This window comes from Rhinatrema bivittatum, chromosome 8 (genome assembly GCF_901001135.1).
Source record: "Rhinatrema bivittatum chromosome 8, aRhiBiv1.1, whole genome shotgun sequence".
In the NCBI taxonomy this organism is placed as follows: domain Eukaryota; kingdom Metazoa; phylum Chordata; class Amphibia; order Gymnophiona; family Rhinatrematidae; genus Rhinatrema; species Rhinatrema bivittatum.
The window spans coordinates 266,187,412-266,205,782 of NC_042622.1; the positions used below are offsets into that span (position 1 = coordinate 266,187,412).

The 18,371-nt window shown below is 43.5% G+C and overlaps 1 protein-coding gene across 3 annotated transcripts in view; it reads left to right on the forward strand.

The window, feature by feature from the left end:
* Positions 1-18,371, forward strand: part of RANBP3 (RAN binding protein 3) — a 399,749-nt gene that overhangs the window by 240,446 nt on the left and 140,932 nt on the right. For all 3 annotated transcript variants that reach the window (XM_029614911.1, XM_029614912.1, XM_029614913.1), the window contains one exon: positions 15,188-15,266. In XM_029614911.1, the coding sequence (XP_029470771.1) occupies positions 15,188-15,266 (79 nt within the window). The remainder of the gene's footprint in view (positions 1-15,187; positions 15,267-18,371) is intronic.

Here is an 18,371-nt window from a genome sequence, read left to right on the forward strand (position 1 = left end):
GCTCTATTCCATTTCAGATAGAGAAAGTAATTCAAGATCCTATGTTTTGTTATAGTTGAAAGGCTCCTATTTGGGTCGCCTGTAATGATGAAAAACATCTGTGTTCTGAATACATACTCTGATAAATGTTTTGAAAATTTGATCAATCTCCTCGCACAATGCTCTCTTATGCTTATTGTATTGGGAGGAGATTTTAATGTCACATGACTTGGTCTTGGATAGATACACCATGAATCCTTTATTATCCATTTCTCAAATGAAGGGAATACCGTATTTATGCCAGTCTTTGAACCTTCTGGATGTGTAGCACAGTCTTCATACTACGGAGCGTGACTATACACATATCTCAAGGGCCCATGAGTCTTGTGCCAGATTGGATTATATTTTATAATCTATTTCTAGCTTTTTGTAAATTGGAGATGCAGAGGTGGGTCCCATAGAAATCTCAGATCATGCGCCGGTGTGGATGGACTTAGAATGGTTCAGATCTCAGAATACTTTTCATTTTTGGAGGTTTCCTAAGTATTTGTATAAGAATTTACAGATTTATGAATACTTAGAATGGAAGTAGAAGGATTTTGACTCATTTAATCAACAGCATTATGCAGAACCAATTTTATTCTGGGAAACAGCAAAAGCTGTTTTAAGAGAGGATATTATTGCATATGTGGCAACCAAATCACAGGTTATGGCTCGGGAAATATTGAAGCTGGAACATCAATTGCATAAAGGCAAGCTTATGTTGGATAAGAATCCCACAGTTGAAACTAAGGCACAATATCTAGCCACACAGGTTAAATTGAATACACTAATCCACTGGAGAACTAAAAAAGGCCTTCTGTTTTATAAACATACATTTTTTCATTATAGTAATAAAACTGGTTGTAAGATGAAGAATTTAGTGAAAAGTAAAATGGGAACGCAATACATCAGAGTAATGAATGCTGAAGGGAGGTTAATACACTCAACTAAAGAGATTAGTGATATTTTTTATAAATATTTCAAAGACCTAAATAGGGCTAAGAGTGGAGATTTTGCTGCTATTCATAAATTACCTGGAAGCTTCCAACTTGCCAAAATTAACATCTGAACAACTACAGGTTTTAAATAGCCCTATCAGTATGCAGGAAGTTTGGATGACTATTCATCAGTCCAAGCTCTTTAAATCCCCAGGGCCCGATGGGCTGCCAGGGAAGTGGTATAAAATGTTGATAAATGAAGTGTATGGCCCATTAGAGAAGGTCTTTCAGGCCCTCCCAGAGGTTGAAGGAAATGCCTTTTAGATCAAATAGAGTGAACATTATTGTTCTTCCTAAACAAAGTAGAGATTCCAAGACCCTTGGGGCATCATATCCAATATCTCTGCTTAATGATATGAAGCTTTTAGCTAAAATTATGGCAGATCGGTTAGCACCTTTTTTGGATGGGGTGATAATGGCTGAACAAGTGGGGTTTGTGAAAGGTAGGGTTTCTGTAATGAACGTAACGAAGGTCATGATGACCATTGACTAGGTGGTGAGACAAAAATCACGCTCATTATTAATTAGTTTCAATGCCGAAAAGGCATTTGATAGGTGGATTGGGTTTGGTGCCCTGATTATGAACTAGTCAGTATAGAGATGGATCTGAATGATTCAAAGTCTTGGGTTTCAGTTGGAAAATGAATCCAGGCCTTATACATGATGAAGCTTTTAATCATTATAAACATGAAAAATGGGATTAATATGTTAGATTTAATGATCAATCACCAGTCACCTCTGTACTGTTATGGGAAACAGGCAAAGCAGTGATGAGTGAATATTATTGCCTAAATCTCTAAGCAAAACAAAAAAAGAAATGAGGAAATAATGAGATTAAGCTATTACAGGAGGCCCAAGGGGCCCACCAACGAACTCTAAGGAAGAGAAAATAATTTAGCTCAGGCAAGATCAGCACTAAACCATTTACTGTGACAAAAGGCAAAAAATAAAGATATTATGTATACAAACTATATAAATATGGCAGTAAAGCAAGCAGAGTCCTAGCCTACTTAGTTAAATTAAAAAAAAGAGGCATGTTCTTCCCAAACTGTGCTCATAGACAGGTAGGGATGAATTACTTGAGATACTGTAGCTAAATGGCTATTACTCAGATCTTTACATAATATTTTCAGGAGCCCTATGGGAAGAAAAATAAAAGCAGGTATGTAAAAGCAAACTTTTAAGGATGTTGTTTGGCCCCAAATCTCCCAAGAATGGTTTGAGAAGCTGAATCAGCCTGTAAAAGATTCTGAATTATTTGGGGCTATACAAAAACTTAAGCTAGGCAAAGCATCTGGGCTGGATGACTTGGGCTGTGAATTCTATAAGATTTTTAAATTTAAGCTCCTGCAGGCCGTAATGGTAGAGGCAGATTTGGACATCGTTGCAGTTATGAAGACATGGTTCACAGATTCTCATGATTGGAATACGGTCGTTCCAGGCTATAACTTGTTAAGGAAGGACAGAGAGGACAGAAAAGGGGGAGGAGTAGTTCTTTGTCAAAATCAATATCCAAGCAACTGAACTGAAAGGGACATATGGTGGGGGGTAGAGAAAGAAGCATTATGGGCCAAACTAAACAAAAAAGATGATGGTGCATCTGTTTTTACTGGTGTGATCTATAGGTCTCCGACTCAAACTGAAGAACTGAGATCTATTCAAAGACATCCAAAAGGTGGGAAAGAAGGGAGAAGTGGTGATCATTAGAGATTTTAATCTGCTGGATGTACACTGAAAAATCTGTTCTCCAGAATCTATTAGAAGTAGAGAGATAGTGGATGCTCTTCAAGGGGCTCTGCTCAAACAAACAGTAGTGGAACTCATGAGGGGAGGGTATAATACTCGACCTGGTGCTCACTAATGGGGGATAATGTCTCTAATGTCTGGGTGGGTGCCCACCTGAGCACCAGTGATCATCACACGGTATGGTTTGATATTGCAAATAGGATACAGAGAAGTCAGACGAAGACACAGACTTTGTCAAAATGGGGATATACCTGAAGGAAAAACTAGAATACTAGGAGAAAATGGGGGAGGTGGAACAACAATGGGCCACATTAAAATATTACAAAAGCAGCAAATCTATTTGTTATAAAAGTGAACAAAAATAAGAGGAATAATATACCGATCTGGTTCTCAAAGAAGATGACTGAAAAAATAAAGGCATAAAGAAGTGTTCAAGAAGTATAAAGGATCCCAAAAAGGTGGAACACAGGGAAGAATACTTGGTAAACTGAGACAAAGAAAGAAATCAGGAAAGCAAAAGGATTGCCAAAGAGTTAAATCGAGGTGACAAAACATTTTTCAGATATATCGGAGAAAGAAGGCAGGTCGAAAGTGGTATAGTCAAACTGAAAGGTGACAAGGAGAAATGTCTGGAGAGAGATGAATAAATGGCGGAAATATAAAACAAATATTTCAGTTCGGTGTTCACAAAAGATGATCTTAGAGAAGGACCGTTGCTGATTGACAAGAACGTAGATGGGGGTGGAGTAGACAAAACTCCATTTACAGAAGAAAATATATAGGAAGAACTAAGAAAACAAAGTGGATAATGCCATGGGGCCACATGAGGTACATCCCAGGATATTGAGGGAATTCAGAGATATGGTGCTGGTCAACTGAAAGATCCCTGGAAACGGGCGTGCTGCCACGAGTTTGGAGAAGAATGGTGGTTGTCCTGCTTCACAAAATGGGAGAAGAGAGAAGGCTGGAAACTACAGACCAGTTAGCCTTACCTCAGTGGTGGGAAAATTTAATGGAGACTCTGCTGAAGGAAATGATAGTAAGCTATCCTCAATCTGATAGGGTGCTGGACCCGAGGCAGCACGAATTCACCAGGGGAAGGTCCTGTCAGACAAATCTGATTGATTTTTTTTTATTTGGTTACTAGAGAATTGCATTGAGGAAGAGCACTAGATGTGATTTACTTGGATTTCAGCAAAGCTTTTGATACAGTCCCACATAGGAGATTAGTGAACAAAATGAGATGCAGGAGTGGGTGCCAGGTAATGGCTATTCTCACAGGACAAGCAGGATGGTAATCCTCATATATGGGTGACATCACAGGATGGAGCCCTGTATGGAAAACTTTTCTGTCAAAGTTTCTACAAAGCTTTGACTGACACTGGCACACTGAGTGCACTGAGCATGCTCAGCCTGCAATTATCCCTGTGAACCACAGGTGTCTCCCTCAGTCTTCTTTTTTCCACTCTGCAGTAAGCATAGCGGTTAGGAGCTCTGTGAGAAATTCTAACACTTTTTCCCCACGGATACACTTTAAACTTTTACTTCACAAACACTTCCCCTGCACGGGTCTCCCTTCGCGTACGTTTATTCGACGCTCGGTGAGTACTATGCCCTGTTTTTTCGGTCTGTTCCTGGTACCTCCCTGGCCTGCCAACAACTGCGGCCTTCCCTCTCACTATGTTTTCAGTTAGCCACACATAGCCTGCGAGTGTCCCTCTGACACTCTGCCTGGTTATTAGTGCTAGTGGGACAGGGACTTCCACGGTTTCCGTTGCCACCAGGTCCCCTGTCGATTTCAGGTCCTTCGATTTCCTTGGTACCCTCATGCAGTCGATGCCCCCATTGCTACCAATGGCACCCCTTCAGACCGTCCTGGATTCTTAGATGCTATCGGTACCCTTCCCCCCACGGTACTCTGATGCCATCATCCCTGCATTGTTTCTATCAGTGCCATCCATGTTCATCCATGGCACTGATTTTTCCTTGGTTTCCTCGGTGCCATCATTGCCTAGATGGATGCCATCGCTCACTTTTGTGTCGTCGGTGCCATCCATGCCCGGGTCGATGTCATCGATGCCAGTCATTTCCATCGATGGCATCCATGCCAACATTGATTCCATCGGTGCCCATGACTGCCATTGAAGCCCATGTCGGTGGCATCGATGCCATGGACGCCATTGGCGCCAGTCGATCCAATCGATACCGTCGATGCCCGTGGCCATGCCGTCGATGCCCGTGGCCATGCCACCGATGCCGTCGGCGCCCACGTTTCCATCGGTGTCTTCGTTCCTATCGACGCGGTCATAGACTCCATCGATGCCAGTATCATTTTTCCTATGCCGATGTTTGTTCGATTATTCGATGCTACTTCGTTCCCATAGATACCTCCGCCGATGCCATCAGTGCTTCCGTCAGTGTCGTCATTGCTCTGCCCGAGTCATCGACGTTTTTTCATGTGTATATTTTTGACGATATCCTTGAGGCTGCTTCGGCCGCCATCAATACCGACATAGCACCACCACGTAATGCCCTCACCTGAACACAGTGCTCCATGCTTTGGGGTTTTATTAAAGCCCCGTATTAGCCTACGACACTACATAGTGCCAGGAGCAATGCTGCAGGCATGCTGACAGTCCGTCATCAGTTGCCATGCAAGACAGCGAGGGCATCCATCTCGGTGCTGGGGAAAGACCGGGCCGAGCACCGTGGCATGCATAGTCACCGACACGGTGACCGTCCGCCACCGACGCCATCCAGCACATCGGTGCTATCCTTCTCAATGCTGGAGAATGCTCGGGCTGAGCATCATCACCACTGCCATCAACACTGTTCCGCACAGTATTGGCAGTCCTTGGTGCTTCAGAAACACTGGAACGAGTTCCGAAGAATTCTGCACTGGCGTCACGAGACATCGAGCCGCTGCGACGAGGGCCAGGTCCATGAGCTATTAATTGACTCCCCTGTTCCCGAGGCTTGCCCCACCGACATCGGTGCGGGATTGTGGCCCTCCACTAATTACGGTGGTAGCGCCAGCCACACTCAGCCTGTCTCCTCTATACCTGCGCCACCATACCAGGCATCAGAGTTGAGACAGGCATCTACTCCCTCGATGACTCCTGAAATCCACGGAGCCAGCAATCTTCACCGGCTCGTCCTTCGGCGATCCACGTCGGATGGTAAGTACCCGCTTCTGCGGCATTCTTATTGAAATGTGTTCTCTAATTCGAGCCACATGGTTCGAAAAGTTCTAGGTCATGTACCTTCCAAGAGCCGTATTAGTGTCACATATCGCTATGCCAGCTATGTCAGCCACGATACCAAGAGAACCTCTCTATCTTTTCTTTGAGATTGCATCACGACATCCTCCCGTTTTCAGCAACAAGGCTCTGTACTGATTAATGTTCTGGCTTCTGGTTCCTGCTTCAGAACCAAAGTTCCAGGTGCATTCGCTGATCTACTAAACATGAGATCCAGCAAATACTGCCTCAAGTGCAAGTCCACCTTGAAGCCTGACAACAGGTCTCGGTGTCTCCTTGTACAGCACTCAGAAATGCGGGTAAGACTTTACCGCTCACGCTCTTGTGGGAGGTTACATGATATCCAGAGTACATCAGCCCCTCCAGATGGACACCTCCTGATCTCCCAACTGGCCAGATATCAGAGCGGCCACCCCACTTTGTACCAAGGTTCCCGGTACACTCCCCCAGATGCTACAAAGCGCAGAGGGGGGAGGGGGGGTTGGGGAGTTTGAATTACACTATTCTTTCTTTCAACAGAAAGTTACTCTCCACCCATCCTGGACCTCAGAAATACCAACTTTCTTCAGAAAGCACAGGTAAAATGGTATCTCTCGTCATCATGATTCCATATCGCACTAAGTACATTACCTCTAATCTTTCTATGTGCTTCATGGTGAGTCAACAATATTGCAATCCCAAGCTCTGCCGGTTGCACCAGCTTCGGCAACTGGGGTATTTCATTGAATCACTATCGGTGACTGCTGTTTCTCTACGAAGTGCAACATCATTCACACTTTCTTTGCATGGACAGCTGCATAACACAATCAGTCCACGCAAGGAGCTCTAACTTCTACATGACTCACTATAAATTACTACCTGGGATTACTGTCACTGCCATAAATCCCTTATACAACACTTCTGGACACCACAGTCACAATGACCTTCCTGTCCAACAACCACACAGACATTCTAATAAGTTCTTACATGTCCCTGTGTGCATATTCCATAATCTCAGCCCCTCAATTCTTTGTTGTCAGGCCATAGGTTTTTTTTACTATGCACTTTCCTCATAGATCCAAAATTGCTATGGGTTAGATTCAGTGAAATTACATTATCAGTGGGTCTAAGCTGTTCAACCGCTTTCATCCCTCATCCATATTGCAGATCTAGAACCAAAACCTAGTCTGCTTCTCCTCATGCTCGCATTTTCTCAGGGTTGTAGAGTTTGACCAAAAATCTTCTCAACCCAATATGCGTTTATTCCGCTCCAGACACAGTTTCGCATGAACTTCCTGGAGCTTGTAGCCATGAGTTATACCCTTATGCCTTCCAATACCGCCTCTGCAACAAATCTTTGTGCATAGGGACAATGTGCTTTCCAACACACAAGCACGCACAACCTCTTAGCTGCTCTGCAAGGAAGCTGCGCAGCTCTACCCTTGGCCCTTGCTCACTCCATGCATCCTCGTGCCACTTATCTAAGAGATTTACTAAACGCACTAGCAGACCTTCTCCATGTAGGTTTCTATCCTCTCGAATGGTCTCTGACTAGATGTGTAGCGAGAAAATCTTCTAACGCTGAGGTCAACCGAACTTGCCCTCTGCATCCGAATCGAACCAAACGGTGCACAGATTCTACTCCCTACACATGTTTCCAATGCATTCCCATAGATGCCTTTCTTCCATCAAGGGCCTCTTAAATGTCTCTTCTGCTGCCTCTCATAGCCAGCACTCTTCTAATGTTGAACCGGGAGGGGGTTCCACTGTTCCTCAGACCCACGTCCTGGCCGAGACCAGTATGCTTCCCATACTTCTCAATCTATCACACCAGTAACCAATTTGCCTTCTCAAAAATCAGTCTCAAATCGTAGACTCACTGATGTTCTCAGGTGCTGGTAGCATCACAAAACCTTCCACATGTAAATCCTACCATTCAAAATGGCATGATTTACCACATGACGCATACAAAAGGGTATTGCCCTTTTTCTTTTTTATACACCACTCTTTTCTCTTGCTCCCTCGGATTCTGCTCCCCAGACATCCTCCACATAGGTACACCTCTGTTCCAATTGGTGTATCGTTTGGGAGTGGGGATACCCGATTAACGGTAAACCCCTTCTGAGTCAGCTTACCATGGATTATCCACTGATCAAGCCGCCCCTATTTTCACTAGTCACGGAATGGAACCTATATCTTATCCTTATAAGTCTCATACGTTCTCTGTTCGAGCCTTTCCATTCCTTTCATTTCACAGTTTGACATGGGAAATTCTGTCCCTCATAAATGTCATTTCTGCCAACAAGGTCAGTGAGTTACACGCCTTGTTACATACTCATCCGACCCTGCTTTCCTCTGTGACCGAGTGGTTTTACGTATTCAACTTCATATCCTTCTTAAGGTAGACGTTGCATCTCACCTTACTCAGAATATACTCTGCCCATTTTTCCCAACACCTCTCTCTCACCAAAGCGAGAGGGTTTTTCCACTTCTTGGACAGTAATAGTGCACTTGCATTCTAACTAGATCGCACTATATTCCATAGGCATTCCACCTAGCTCTTTCCTTCTGTGGCAAGAGTGCTGCGAGTTCCAGTGGGCAAACAGACCTATTCCTCCTAATTGACGGTCTGTATCTCTTTTCCTACCAACAAGCAGCCATTTCACTACAACACTGCGTGTAACCACACTCTGTTGCGTCCATCCCAGCCTCAATAGCTTCCCCTCGGCCGCTGCTGCTTGTACATATTTATCAGGCTGCAGCCTGACGTTCTCTCCATACCTTCGCAGACCATTATTGCTTAGATACGACTAGCCGGCATGCTCCATGTTTGGCCAGTCCGTCTACTCTTATTCTTTTCGGGTTAACTACCCAACATCCTTCCGCCAACCCGTTATGGGTTTCAGGATGCCCTCCGTTCCAAATTCCACCCCCGTCATTGCGCCTTTCGCACGTCTTGGGTGCATTTGGTGCACTTTCGGGCATCCTCAGCTCGGTACTCACCCATATGTGAGGACTACCATCCTGCTTGTCCTGTGAGAAAACAAGTGTTGCTTACCTGTAACAAGTGTTCTCACAGGACAGCAGGATGTTAGTCCACCCACCACCCCGCGGAGTTGGGTGGGTCTGTATACGTTTTACTTTTATTTTAGTTTCGCTTGCGCTTTTAGCTATCAGACGAGACTGAGGGAGACACCTGTGGTTCACAGAGATAATTGCAGGCTGAGCATGCTCAGTGTGCCAGTGTCAGTCAAAGCTTTGTAGAAACTTTGACAGAAAAGTTTTCCGTACAGGGCTCCATCCTGTGATGTCACCCATATTTGAGGACTAACATCCTGCTGTCCTGTGAGAACACCTGTTACAGGTAAGCAACACTTGCTGATTGCAAACTGATTAACTGACAGGAGACAGTGTGTAATGGTAAATGGAGCCCACTCTAAAGAAAGAATGGTTTTGATGGTGTTTCTGACTGCTGTTTTGTTCATTCATTTTTGTATGTGCTGTTATGGAATAAAAAAGATTATTTTAAAAAAAACCCTTTCCCCAAAGGAGATGAGACTTGCATTAACAGCTTTTTCACATTGCTTGGAGCTCCAGAAGATTGAGCAGAAAAGTTGTTCTGGTGCCAACCAAATTCCTTGGATTTAGAAAGGTCCTGTGTGCACACTAGATCCCCTAATGGACGTATCCATTGGGGGGGAAGAAGCTGAAGGGGGGTCCCCTATCTCTAAAACATCTGGATATAGCCACCACTGGATTAACTGCTTCATTTCCACGCTGACACTCAATGGAAATGATGAGGGCTGAAGTATTTGATCCTATTCAGTGTGGAAGCCCCACTGAAGTAGCCTCATGTTGAGGTGAGTCATGGGAACTGCATATATTGCTGCTATGAGGTGACCCACGATATACGACATTTCCTTGGCTGGTACCTGATCCTTCAGTAGAAGACTCCAGCCCAAGGTCTGAAGGCAGTACATGCCCTCCTCCAGAGAGTCTGTCCTTGGCCCTATGAACTTAGAAATGTGATAGCAGAGAAAGACCTAATGACCTACCTAATCTGTACATCCTCCCAACTAATTTAGCTTTGCAATTCCCATCACTCTCTCAAAGATCTCCTGCTTTTTTTCCCATGCTTACTTGAATTCAGATACTGTTTTGTCTCACTTCTCTCTATGTAAAGAAATATTTCCTTAGGTTTCTCCTGATTCTACTCCCTTTCATCTTCATCTCACAACCCCTTGTTCTAGAACCTGCTTTTCTTTGAAAGAAACCTGCCTTCTGTGCATAGAAACCTCATATGTATTTAAATGTCTCTATCATATCTTGCCTTTCCGCTAGAGTATACATGTTTAGGTTTTTAAGTCTATCCCCATATGTTTTAGAATAAAGACCATTGCCCATTTTAGTAGCCACCCTCTGGACAGACTTCAACCGGTTTATATCCTTTTGAAGATACAGTCTCCAAAATTGTACACAGTATCCAAATGAGTTCTCAACAAGGACCTGTACAGGAGCAATATCACCTCCCTTTTTCTGCAGATCATTCCTCTTCCAGTGCAGCAAAGCATTGTTTTGGCTTTTGCTGTCTGTATTCACCTGTTTGGCCACTTTAAGGTCATCAGATGCAATCACTCCCAAATCCCTGCTCTTTTGTGCTTAAAAGAATTTCACCACCAACCCTGTATCTCTCCATTGGAATTTTGCAGCCTAAATGCATAACTGCATTTATTAGTATTAGATCTTAACTACCAGACCCTAGATCAGTGATGGCAAATCTATGACATGAGTTTCAAAGGTGACGCGCCACGGTTTGGGTGACATGCCAGCATCCACCAAAATTATAGGACCTCTGTATTGTGAGTCACTTGTTTTTCAGATTTTATACTTAAGGATAATTGCTGTTTTCATCCTGTTTGAATCCTTGACCTTTCACTTGATGCCTCCTCATATTTTCCATGCCTTCCTGGCAAAAAGACAAACCTTTCCCAACAATCCTTCCACAATCCTTCCACAATATGAAAATGTTGAAAAGTACCAGTCCAAGGACCAATTCCTGAAGCACACAGCTAGTAACACTCCTCTCCTCATTGTGAATTTCATTTACCCCTACCCTTTGTCAGGATCAGGTTCGATTTGGCGTTGTTCACAATGAATCCCAATGACTGAAGTAGCTGATTAGTCTTCCACAGGGAATCCAGCATCACCGCTTGGGAAGACCTCATCACCAGCCAGTCATCCAGGAAGGGGAAAATTTGGATCCCCTGATTGTGAAGGTGCTCTGCTATCTAGGCATTTGGTAAAAACCCTCTGAGCTGCCAAAGGCCCAAAAGGGAGTACCTTGTATTGGCAGTGAGAAGAATCTACTACAAAGCAAAAGTATTGCCAGTAGGAGTTGATGGATTTGGTATGTGGCACATCCAGGGCAAACATCCAGACTCCAGTCTGTATGGTATGGAGGGAATTCATTTATAATTTCTTCTGCAACATGCTCTTGTTCAGACTTTGTAAATCCAGGATGGGCCTCATTTCCCCCCTCCCTCAAATTTCTTAACAAAAATGAAATAGGAGTAGAACTCCTTGCCATGATGAAGGGACATGTTCTGTCACCTGCTAAGCAGTGGCTCCACCTCAGGACAAAGCTGGGTTGAGTGAAACAGGTCCAGATTGAAGACTGAGTGATGCAATTGCAAACTGAAACCAGACTCCTCAGTCTTTGAGGACCCAGTGATCTTTGGTGATCTTCCACCACTCTTCTAGTAAAAGAATCCTCCCCCTATGAGACGGGTCAAGGCTGATCAAAAACTAGGCCCAGACTTGGGTTGAGCTGCTTGTGGTGTCATCCACAAGCTACAGAAGCACAGATGGTGCACAGTACTGCTAAAATTGACAGCAAAAGCATCTTTGGAGGTAGGAACATTTAAAAGCAAAGTAAGGATGCCTCAGAGGACACTTGATCAGAACCCATTGAGCAAGAATGGATGCAACATGCTGCTCCTTAATTTGCACAACCTTTTCTCTGAGCTTGTCTATGAAGAGATTGTCCCCAGGGCATGTCTGTCAACTTGTCATGCACATCCTTTCACTGGTTTTAAGCAAGCCATCCAATGTGATCCAAAGGCCACTGAAACTATCTGGTTGTGGTGTCAAAACAATTCATATACCAAGCAAAGGAGGTGACTTTCACATTCCTCTGCATCTCAAAGGAGATGACTTGCACATTCCTCTGCATTTCCTTCCCTCAGCAGGGATTTTAGCTTCTTGACATACATGTGTAAGTATTGCACTATGTGAAATTGGTAGGCTACAATGCGGGCATTGAGCATCAAACTCTGAGAAACCCTTTTTCTGAAATTGTCCAACAGTCTAGGGTCTTTGCCTGGTGAGCTATTGAAGAAAATCTTTCTTGTCACTGCCTGTTTCAGTGTTGATCACACTATGACCAACTGGTGTGGTAGCTAGACTACCTCAAACCCTGGGGTCTGCTGAACTCTATACTTAAGGCCCAGCTTCCTGGCTACTAGGGGGAAGAATGCCAGATTCTCCCACATTCTTGTTTGTAAATCCTTCAGGATTGAGTGCATCAGGATCAGTATGGGCTCAGCTGGAGTTTCCAGGATCCGGAGGAACCTAAAGACTTCAGCATGGGGGATCCTCATCTTTGCGCATGTTGACCCTTGATGCCTTCCACAACGTATCCAAGAATTTGAATTACAAGAGATCTTCAGGTAGTGAAGAGTGCTCCAGCAGATCAGATAGAGGTTTGGAGGGAATCCTCATTGACCTTTCTTCAGATCTGAGCGGAGAAGATACGCTAACCCAGGAATCTAGTGATGATGCATGCGCTTGAGGCGGGGTCCTTTTGTAGGGGAATATTTCTGGGGCATGTCTTCAGACTGGCTGGACTCCGCAGGGGGAGAATGGTGGGGACTAGACTCCACCCCTGGAATCTGTGATGAGACCTACCTTGGCATGGATGTGAGAGGGACTCCCCCTTTGGGGGAATAAATCCAACACTAGACAGGAGAGGTTGAAGAGTGCCCTCCTTGTCCCCAGCTGTCAGCAAGGCAAAGAAAGTCTTCATCAGTTCTGCTACCTAGTCTATGGGTTGTTGTTGTGTCCTTTGACCAGCAGTTGGTGGACAGAAATCAACCTAAAGCGGTATAGTTAAATTGTGCTGAAAAACTCCCTCTGGACTTCGGGAGGGGACCCCTGGAGCAACTGTGAATGCATGGAAACCAGTGGCACTATAGAACATATTGGGTCTGGCATCTTCAGGCAAAATCCTTGCTGTAGAAGCCTTGACAAAGATACTGGTGGGAGATAAAATCCTCTTCAGAGCCTCCTGCTCTCCTTGAATGCATAAGTGGAGCTGGGGAGCAATTGGTCGACATGAGGAAATAGCTGCAGCAAAGTCCGATACATCAAGCTGCATCTATGGTGTCGAGAGCTTGTGTGCCAAGAACCTAGTGAGTCGGTGGCTCTGGGGCTCGATACAGTGGTGCCAAGATGGACAGGTTGGTGCAGACTGTGCTGCTGGGTCCAACACATTGTGCTTTTTAATGTGCTGGGAAAAGATTAAGGACTCCTGTAGTGTTTCAGTGCTTTTGCTCACTCCCATTGGGGTGTCAGGCTCAGAAGTCTTTGCCACTGGAGGGGGATCCTTGCTTGAGGAGCTGCTGCTCAACTCAGCACTGGGGGAGCTCAAGGCTGCACTCTGGAAAGAGGACAGACTCCGACTCTTCATCAACATGTGTATCTCTTCTGTTTTCCAGATTCTGGACCTCAGTCCTCAGAGACGTCCCATCATAATAGTAGCAATTAGGTGTGTTGTGGTCTGGCCCCAGACACTGATAGCAAATGTCATGGCCATTGGTGATGGCCATTTTCCTCCCACACATTCAGTCTTTGAAGCTGCCGAATGTGGCCTTCTTAGAGCCAGTCATGATCTTAACTTTCTTTCTTCATTTTTTTTTTTTGTTGTTGTTGCTGGTAGCACTGAAAAGTGCTGTTCAGATAGCAAAACAAGATAGCAAAATAACTTCACTATCTTGGTTGAGATACCAAAATAGTGAAACGACTTCAGTAAATGAATTACGAAAAAGAAAAGAGAAACTTGACAAAGTTTGAAAAACAAATATGTTGGAGAGGCTACATGTCCTCCGTGCAGGAGCTCAGACAAAAAGATGGGAGGTTCATGAGGAAAGGCCCTCACGAGAACTCCCATGCATATTGCTTAGAGCAAAAGCTCTATGAGCTAAGAGTGAAGGATCCATTTGGTGCCATCGGATGATGCCACCCATGCGTCATGGCTACTTCAGTTCTTCTTGTCGACTTAGAATTATATATGTTCTGTTGATGGAGCTGAAGGGCCAAGTCTCATAAAAAAAGAGAGAGAGCTGTCAAAGTTCATAGAAAAGAAATGTAATTATTGGTAAGAAAATTCCTGATTTCCCTGCTCCTTGTGTTTTCATCAATGATGTATTAAGCAAGAAGAATGCAATTAGAGCTTTTTAATTTACAGTCTAAGAAAATATTACTTACAGGGCTTATAGCAAATGCATAATTATAAACCCAAAGCTCATTTGAACAATCTTTTTCTATCCATTTGATTTAAGGAATACTTTTGAAAAGTATATCAATTACCCAAAATTTAATTTTCCCTAATCAGTCCTCGGGGTTAGGAAGTTTCACAGCCATTTTCTGAAAATTGTCCTCCTGCAATTTGGCTAAAAAGTGTTCCACGGCAGGAACTTCTAGCCAGATTGGGGAGGAGATGGGGGTGTTCTGGGCATGTTCCAGAAATAACACTTGTAGATTGAAGCCTCATATTTGCACATATAATTGTCTGGCAGAATTATGCTGCACTAAAAGTAGGTGCAAAAGTGTGCAAGTACTTTGTCATAATTTTCAAAGGGAAAATCAATGCTTATTTTCCCTTTAAAATTGGTGGAAAAGAGTACCCATGAATTTTGTACCAAGGTGAGTAGATTGAAAATTGACCCCCTGAAGGTTTTAGTGCATACAGTTTTGTGGGGTTTTAAAACTAATTTTTGAAGAAAAATGATGCTACCTGACATTTGGGCTTTCATGTATGAATGCTGCCATGTGATATGTGTTGTTTTCTGAAAAAGATATGTTTGGTAGATATACCTCTCTATTAATTTGGACATTTCTCTTCAGTTTAGAGAACTCCACAAACAGTACAGAAGCATCAAGCAGCAAATTCGTCTTTGGACAGAACATGAGTGAACGAGTCTTGGTAAGTTTGAGCTGTTGCAATCTGTATTTTGGTGAAGTGAAAGTTTATAATGAAAATGTGCAAGATCCAAGGAAGAAAATAGGCAGCAAACGTTGGGTTGGCTAAAAAGACTCAAATTTGGGTCTTGCCTCAAGGATCCATGTGCACTTTAGGTTCCAAGTGACTTGGCTGAGAGACCTATTCGGATCATAGAAGTAATGAGGCATAACATCAAAGAATATACTTAATAAAGATTGTGTATCACTTGAGTGCTCTTAGCTTGTACAGTAGTGGCATTAAGTGGTTAAGCTTTGAGGGAAACTTTCTGTGCAGCCCTGTACTGGCAGGATAATCATCCATATGACAAAGCCGTTCAGATATTTTTGTAAAATTTTAATTTCATATTCTCCAGCATAGTAATTGAATGCTACAATGCAACCAGAAGCAGGTAATATGTAACTAACCAGATTTAATTTATGAAAGGTCTTATATAAGCTGTCTGATCCAAATCCAGCATTTTTATGTTTAAAACCATTTGGGACTTTTGTTTGCAAGTGTCCTATCAAGGCTTCTGGACCTTTTATACTCTTTTAAGCCCAGTCAGCAGTCTTTCTATATTATTTCAAAACAGATCACCAGAAACTCAATGGATAAATATGGCTTAATGGGGCAGAGCAAACCTAAACTTAGAAATGATGGCAGAAAAGGACCAGTGGTCCATCCAGTCTGCCCAGCAAGTTTCCCATGGTAGTATCTGCCGCACTGTGCTGGTCACCCCTATGTATCAGTCAGTTTTGCTTGATGTGCTTTGCTTATGGACTTGGTTGTAGAAGCAGTCCTGTATTTTTTCCTTAATGTCTGCGCAATCAGTACCCTAGTTTGTGTAAAAAAAAAAAAGTCATGGCTCATGTCAGTTGTCTCTGAATACAAATTTCTCTTTCCTTTCACCCCCACCCCACTCTGAAACAGAGTTTCAGGGTTTTTTTGTTTTGGTTTTTTTTGTTGCAGTTGCATCAAAAGCATCCAGGCTTATTGGTTAAGGGTAGTAATCCCATGCCTTCTGTAAAGGGTAATCACTCTGCTGCTCTGTGCTGGTTACCCTCCACCCCGTGCTTATCAGTTCTGCAGACTGTAAAAGTCGGGGCATTCATTGGTTCCTGTCTAAATCCAATTCCCCTGTTGTTGAAGCAGAGTGCAATGTTGGAGTTGTATCAAAAGTATCAAGGCTTATTGGCTAAAGCTAGTAACCACCTCACCAGCAAATTACCCCCATGAATGCTCTCATCATTTCCTTTAGGACTTAGCCGTAGAAGCAATCCTGGCTTTTTACTTAATTCTGCATAACAGTATCCCAGACCATGGAAGACATGGCCCTCGGTTGTTTTCTGAATCCAGGTCCTCTTATCCCTCTGCCGTCTAAGCGAGGAGCAATGTTGCAGTTCTTTTAAAGGCATCAAAGCATATTTGTTAAGGATAATAATCTCCATGTCTTCTGCTAATGGTAGTAACCACTGTACCAGCAAGTTACCTCCCTGCACATTTCTCATTTCCATCCTCTAGCCTTTAGGGGTTCATAGTGTTTATCCCATGCCCCTTTGAATTCTTTGACTGTTCTCTTCTTCACCACCACCTTCGGAAGGGCATTTCCTGACATTGGTTCTGAGTTGTTCCCCCTGGAGTTACATTTCGTGACCCCTAATTCTATTTTCTTTTCAATGGAAAAGGTTCGAAGTCCATACATCATTGAAACATTTTAGGTATCTGAAGGTCTGTATCATATCTCCCCTGCACCTCCTCTCTTCCAGGGTGTACATATTCAGATCCTTCAGCCTCTCCTCAGGTCTTCCGATACAGACTCCACTCCATTTTTGTCATCCTTCTCTGGACCACCTCTATCCTTTTTGAGATATAAGCTCCAGAACTGAACACAGAATTCCATATGAGGTCTCAATAAGGACCTGTACAAGAGTAATATCACCTCCTTTTTCTTACTGGTTATTCCTCTCTCTATGCAGCTCAGTATTCTTCTGGCTTTAGCTATCACCATCTTCAGATCCCCAAAACCTATCACCCCAAGATCCCTCTCATAGATTTAGCAAAGATAATTCCTCTTTAGTCAGACCAGTTTAAATGCATGGGCTATGCCTAACAACCAGCAGATGGAGATAGACTGGCTTGCTGATGTCACCCCTTATAGGCTCCCGTGCTGACCTCGGCCTGCTCCGGCAGATGGTAGGTGAGCATTCTATACTCTGAACTTAGACTGGGTGAGCAAGAATTTTATTTGGATGCTCAGCTGCTGAGGTGATTCATACTCCCTCCCTCGATTAAGCATAGCCCTGTACCTGGGGTTTCTAATTGGCTGGATTGGGCTTTGGTCTGGTACTGTGAGTGGCTCCTCTTCCTCCTCCAGCCCCCAATCTGATTCCCAATGTCCCTCACGTCCTTTTTTTTTTTCTACTCTTGTTTTTGTATCCCTTATTCAGGATTCTGTCCTGAACAAGTCTTTAAAAAAAAATCAAAGGGCCTGATTTTAAAAAGCATTTACTTGAGTAAAACTGGGTTTTACTCGAGTAAATGCACTTTACTCAAGTAAGTAAGCTTTTGAAATTTGCTAAATTATGCCATTGAATTGTCTATAGGATTTACTTATGTAAATGCACGTTACGTGAGAAAATCGCTTTTGAAAAATTGCTATGGTAGTATGTTACATTTACACATGCAAATCCTTTTGAAAATTACCCCCTTAGGATGCAGGTTTTCTTTAATTTTGACTACTTCTAATCGGGGTTTCTTGATAACTTTTTTTTTTTTAAACTTTAAGAGAAAAGAAAATGGGTGTGTGCTCATTTGGCACTGGGGCACCAGGAGAATGGTTCTCTCCGTTTATGGTTCTCTCCTTTAGTTTCCTCAGAATGCAGTTAGTTCATCAGAGGACAGTGAAGCTCAGAAGCATGAGAAAATGTCCACGCTCTGTGTGGAGTGTAACGTTCACCAGCAGTTAGCTGGGGAAGGATCTCTTTGTAGGACTTGTATAGAGGATAAGGAGGCTGGGCAGCGCACTGATTCGGCTGATAGGGAAGGGGGACCACATTGGTGAGGTCGTCTATGTCGCATAGTGCTTGC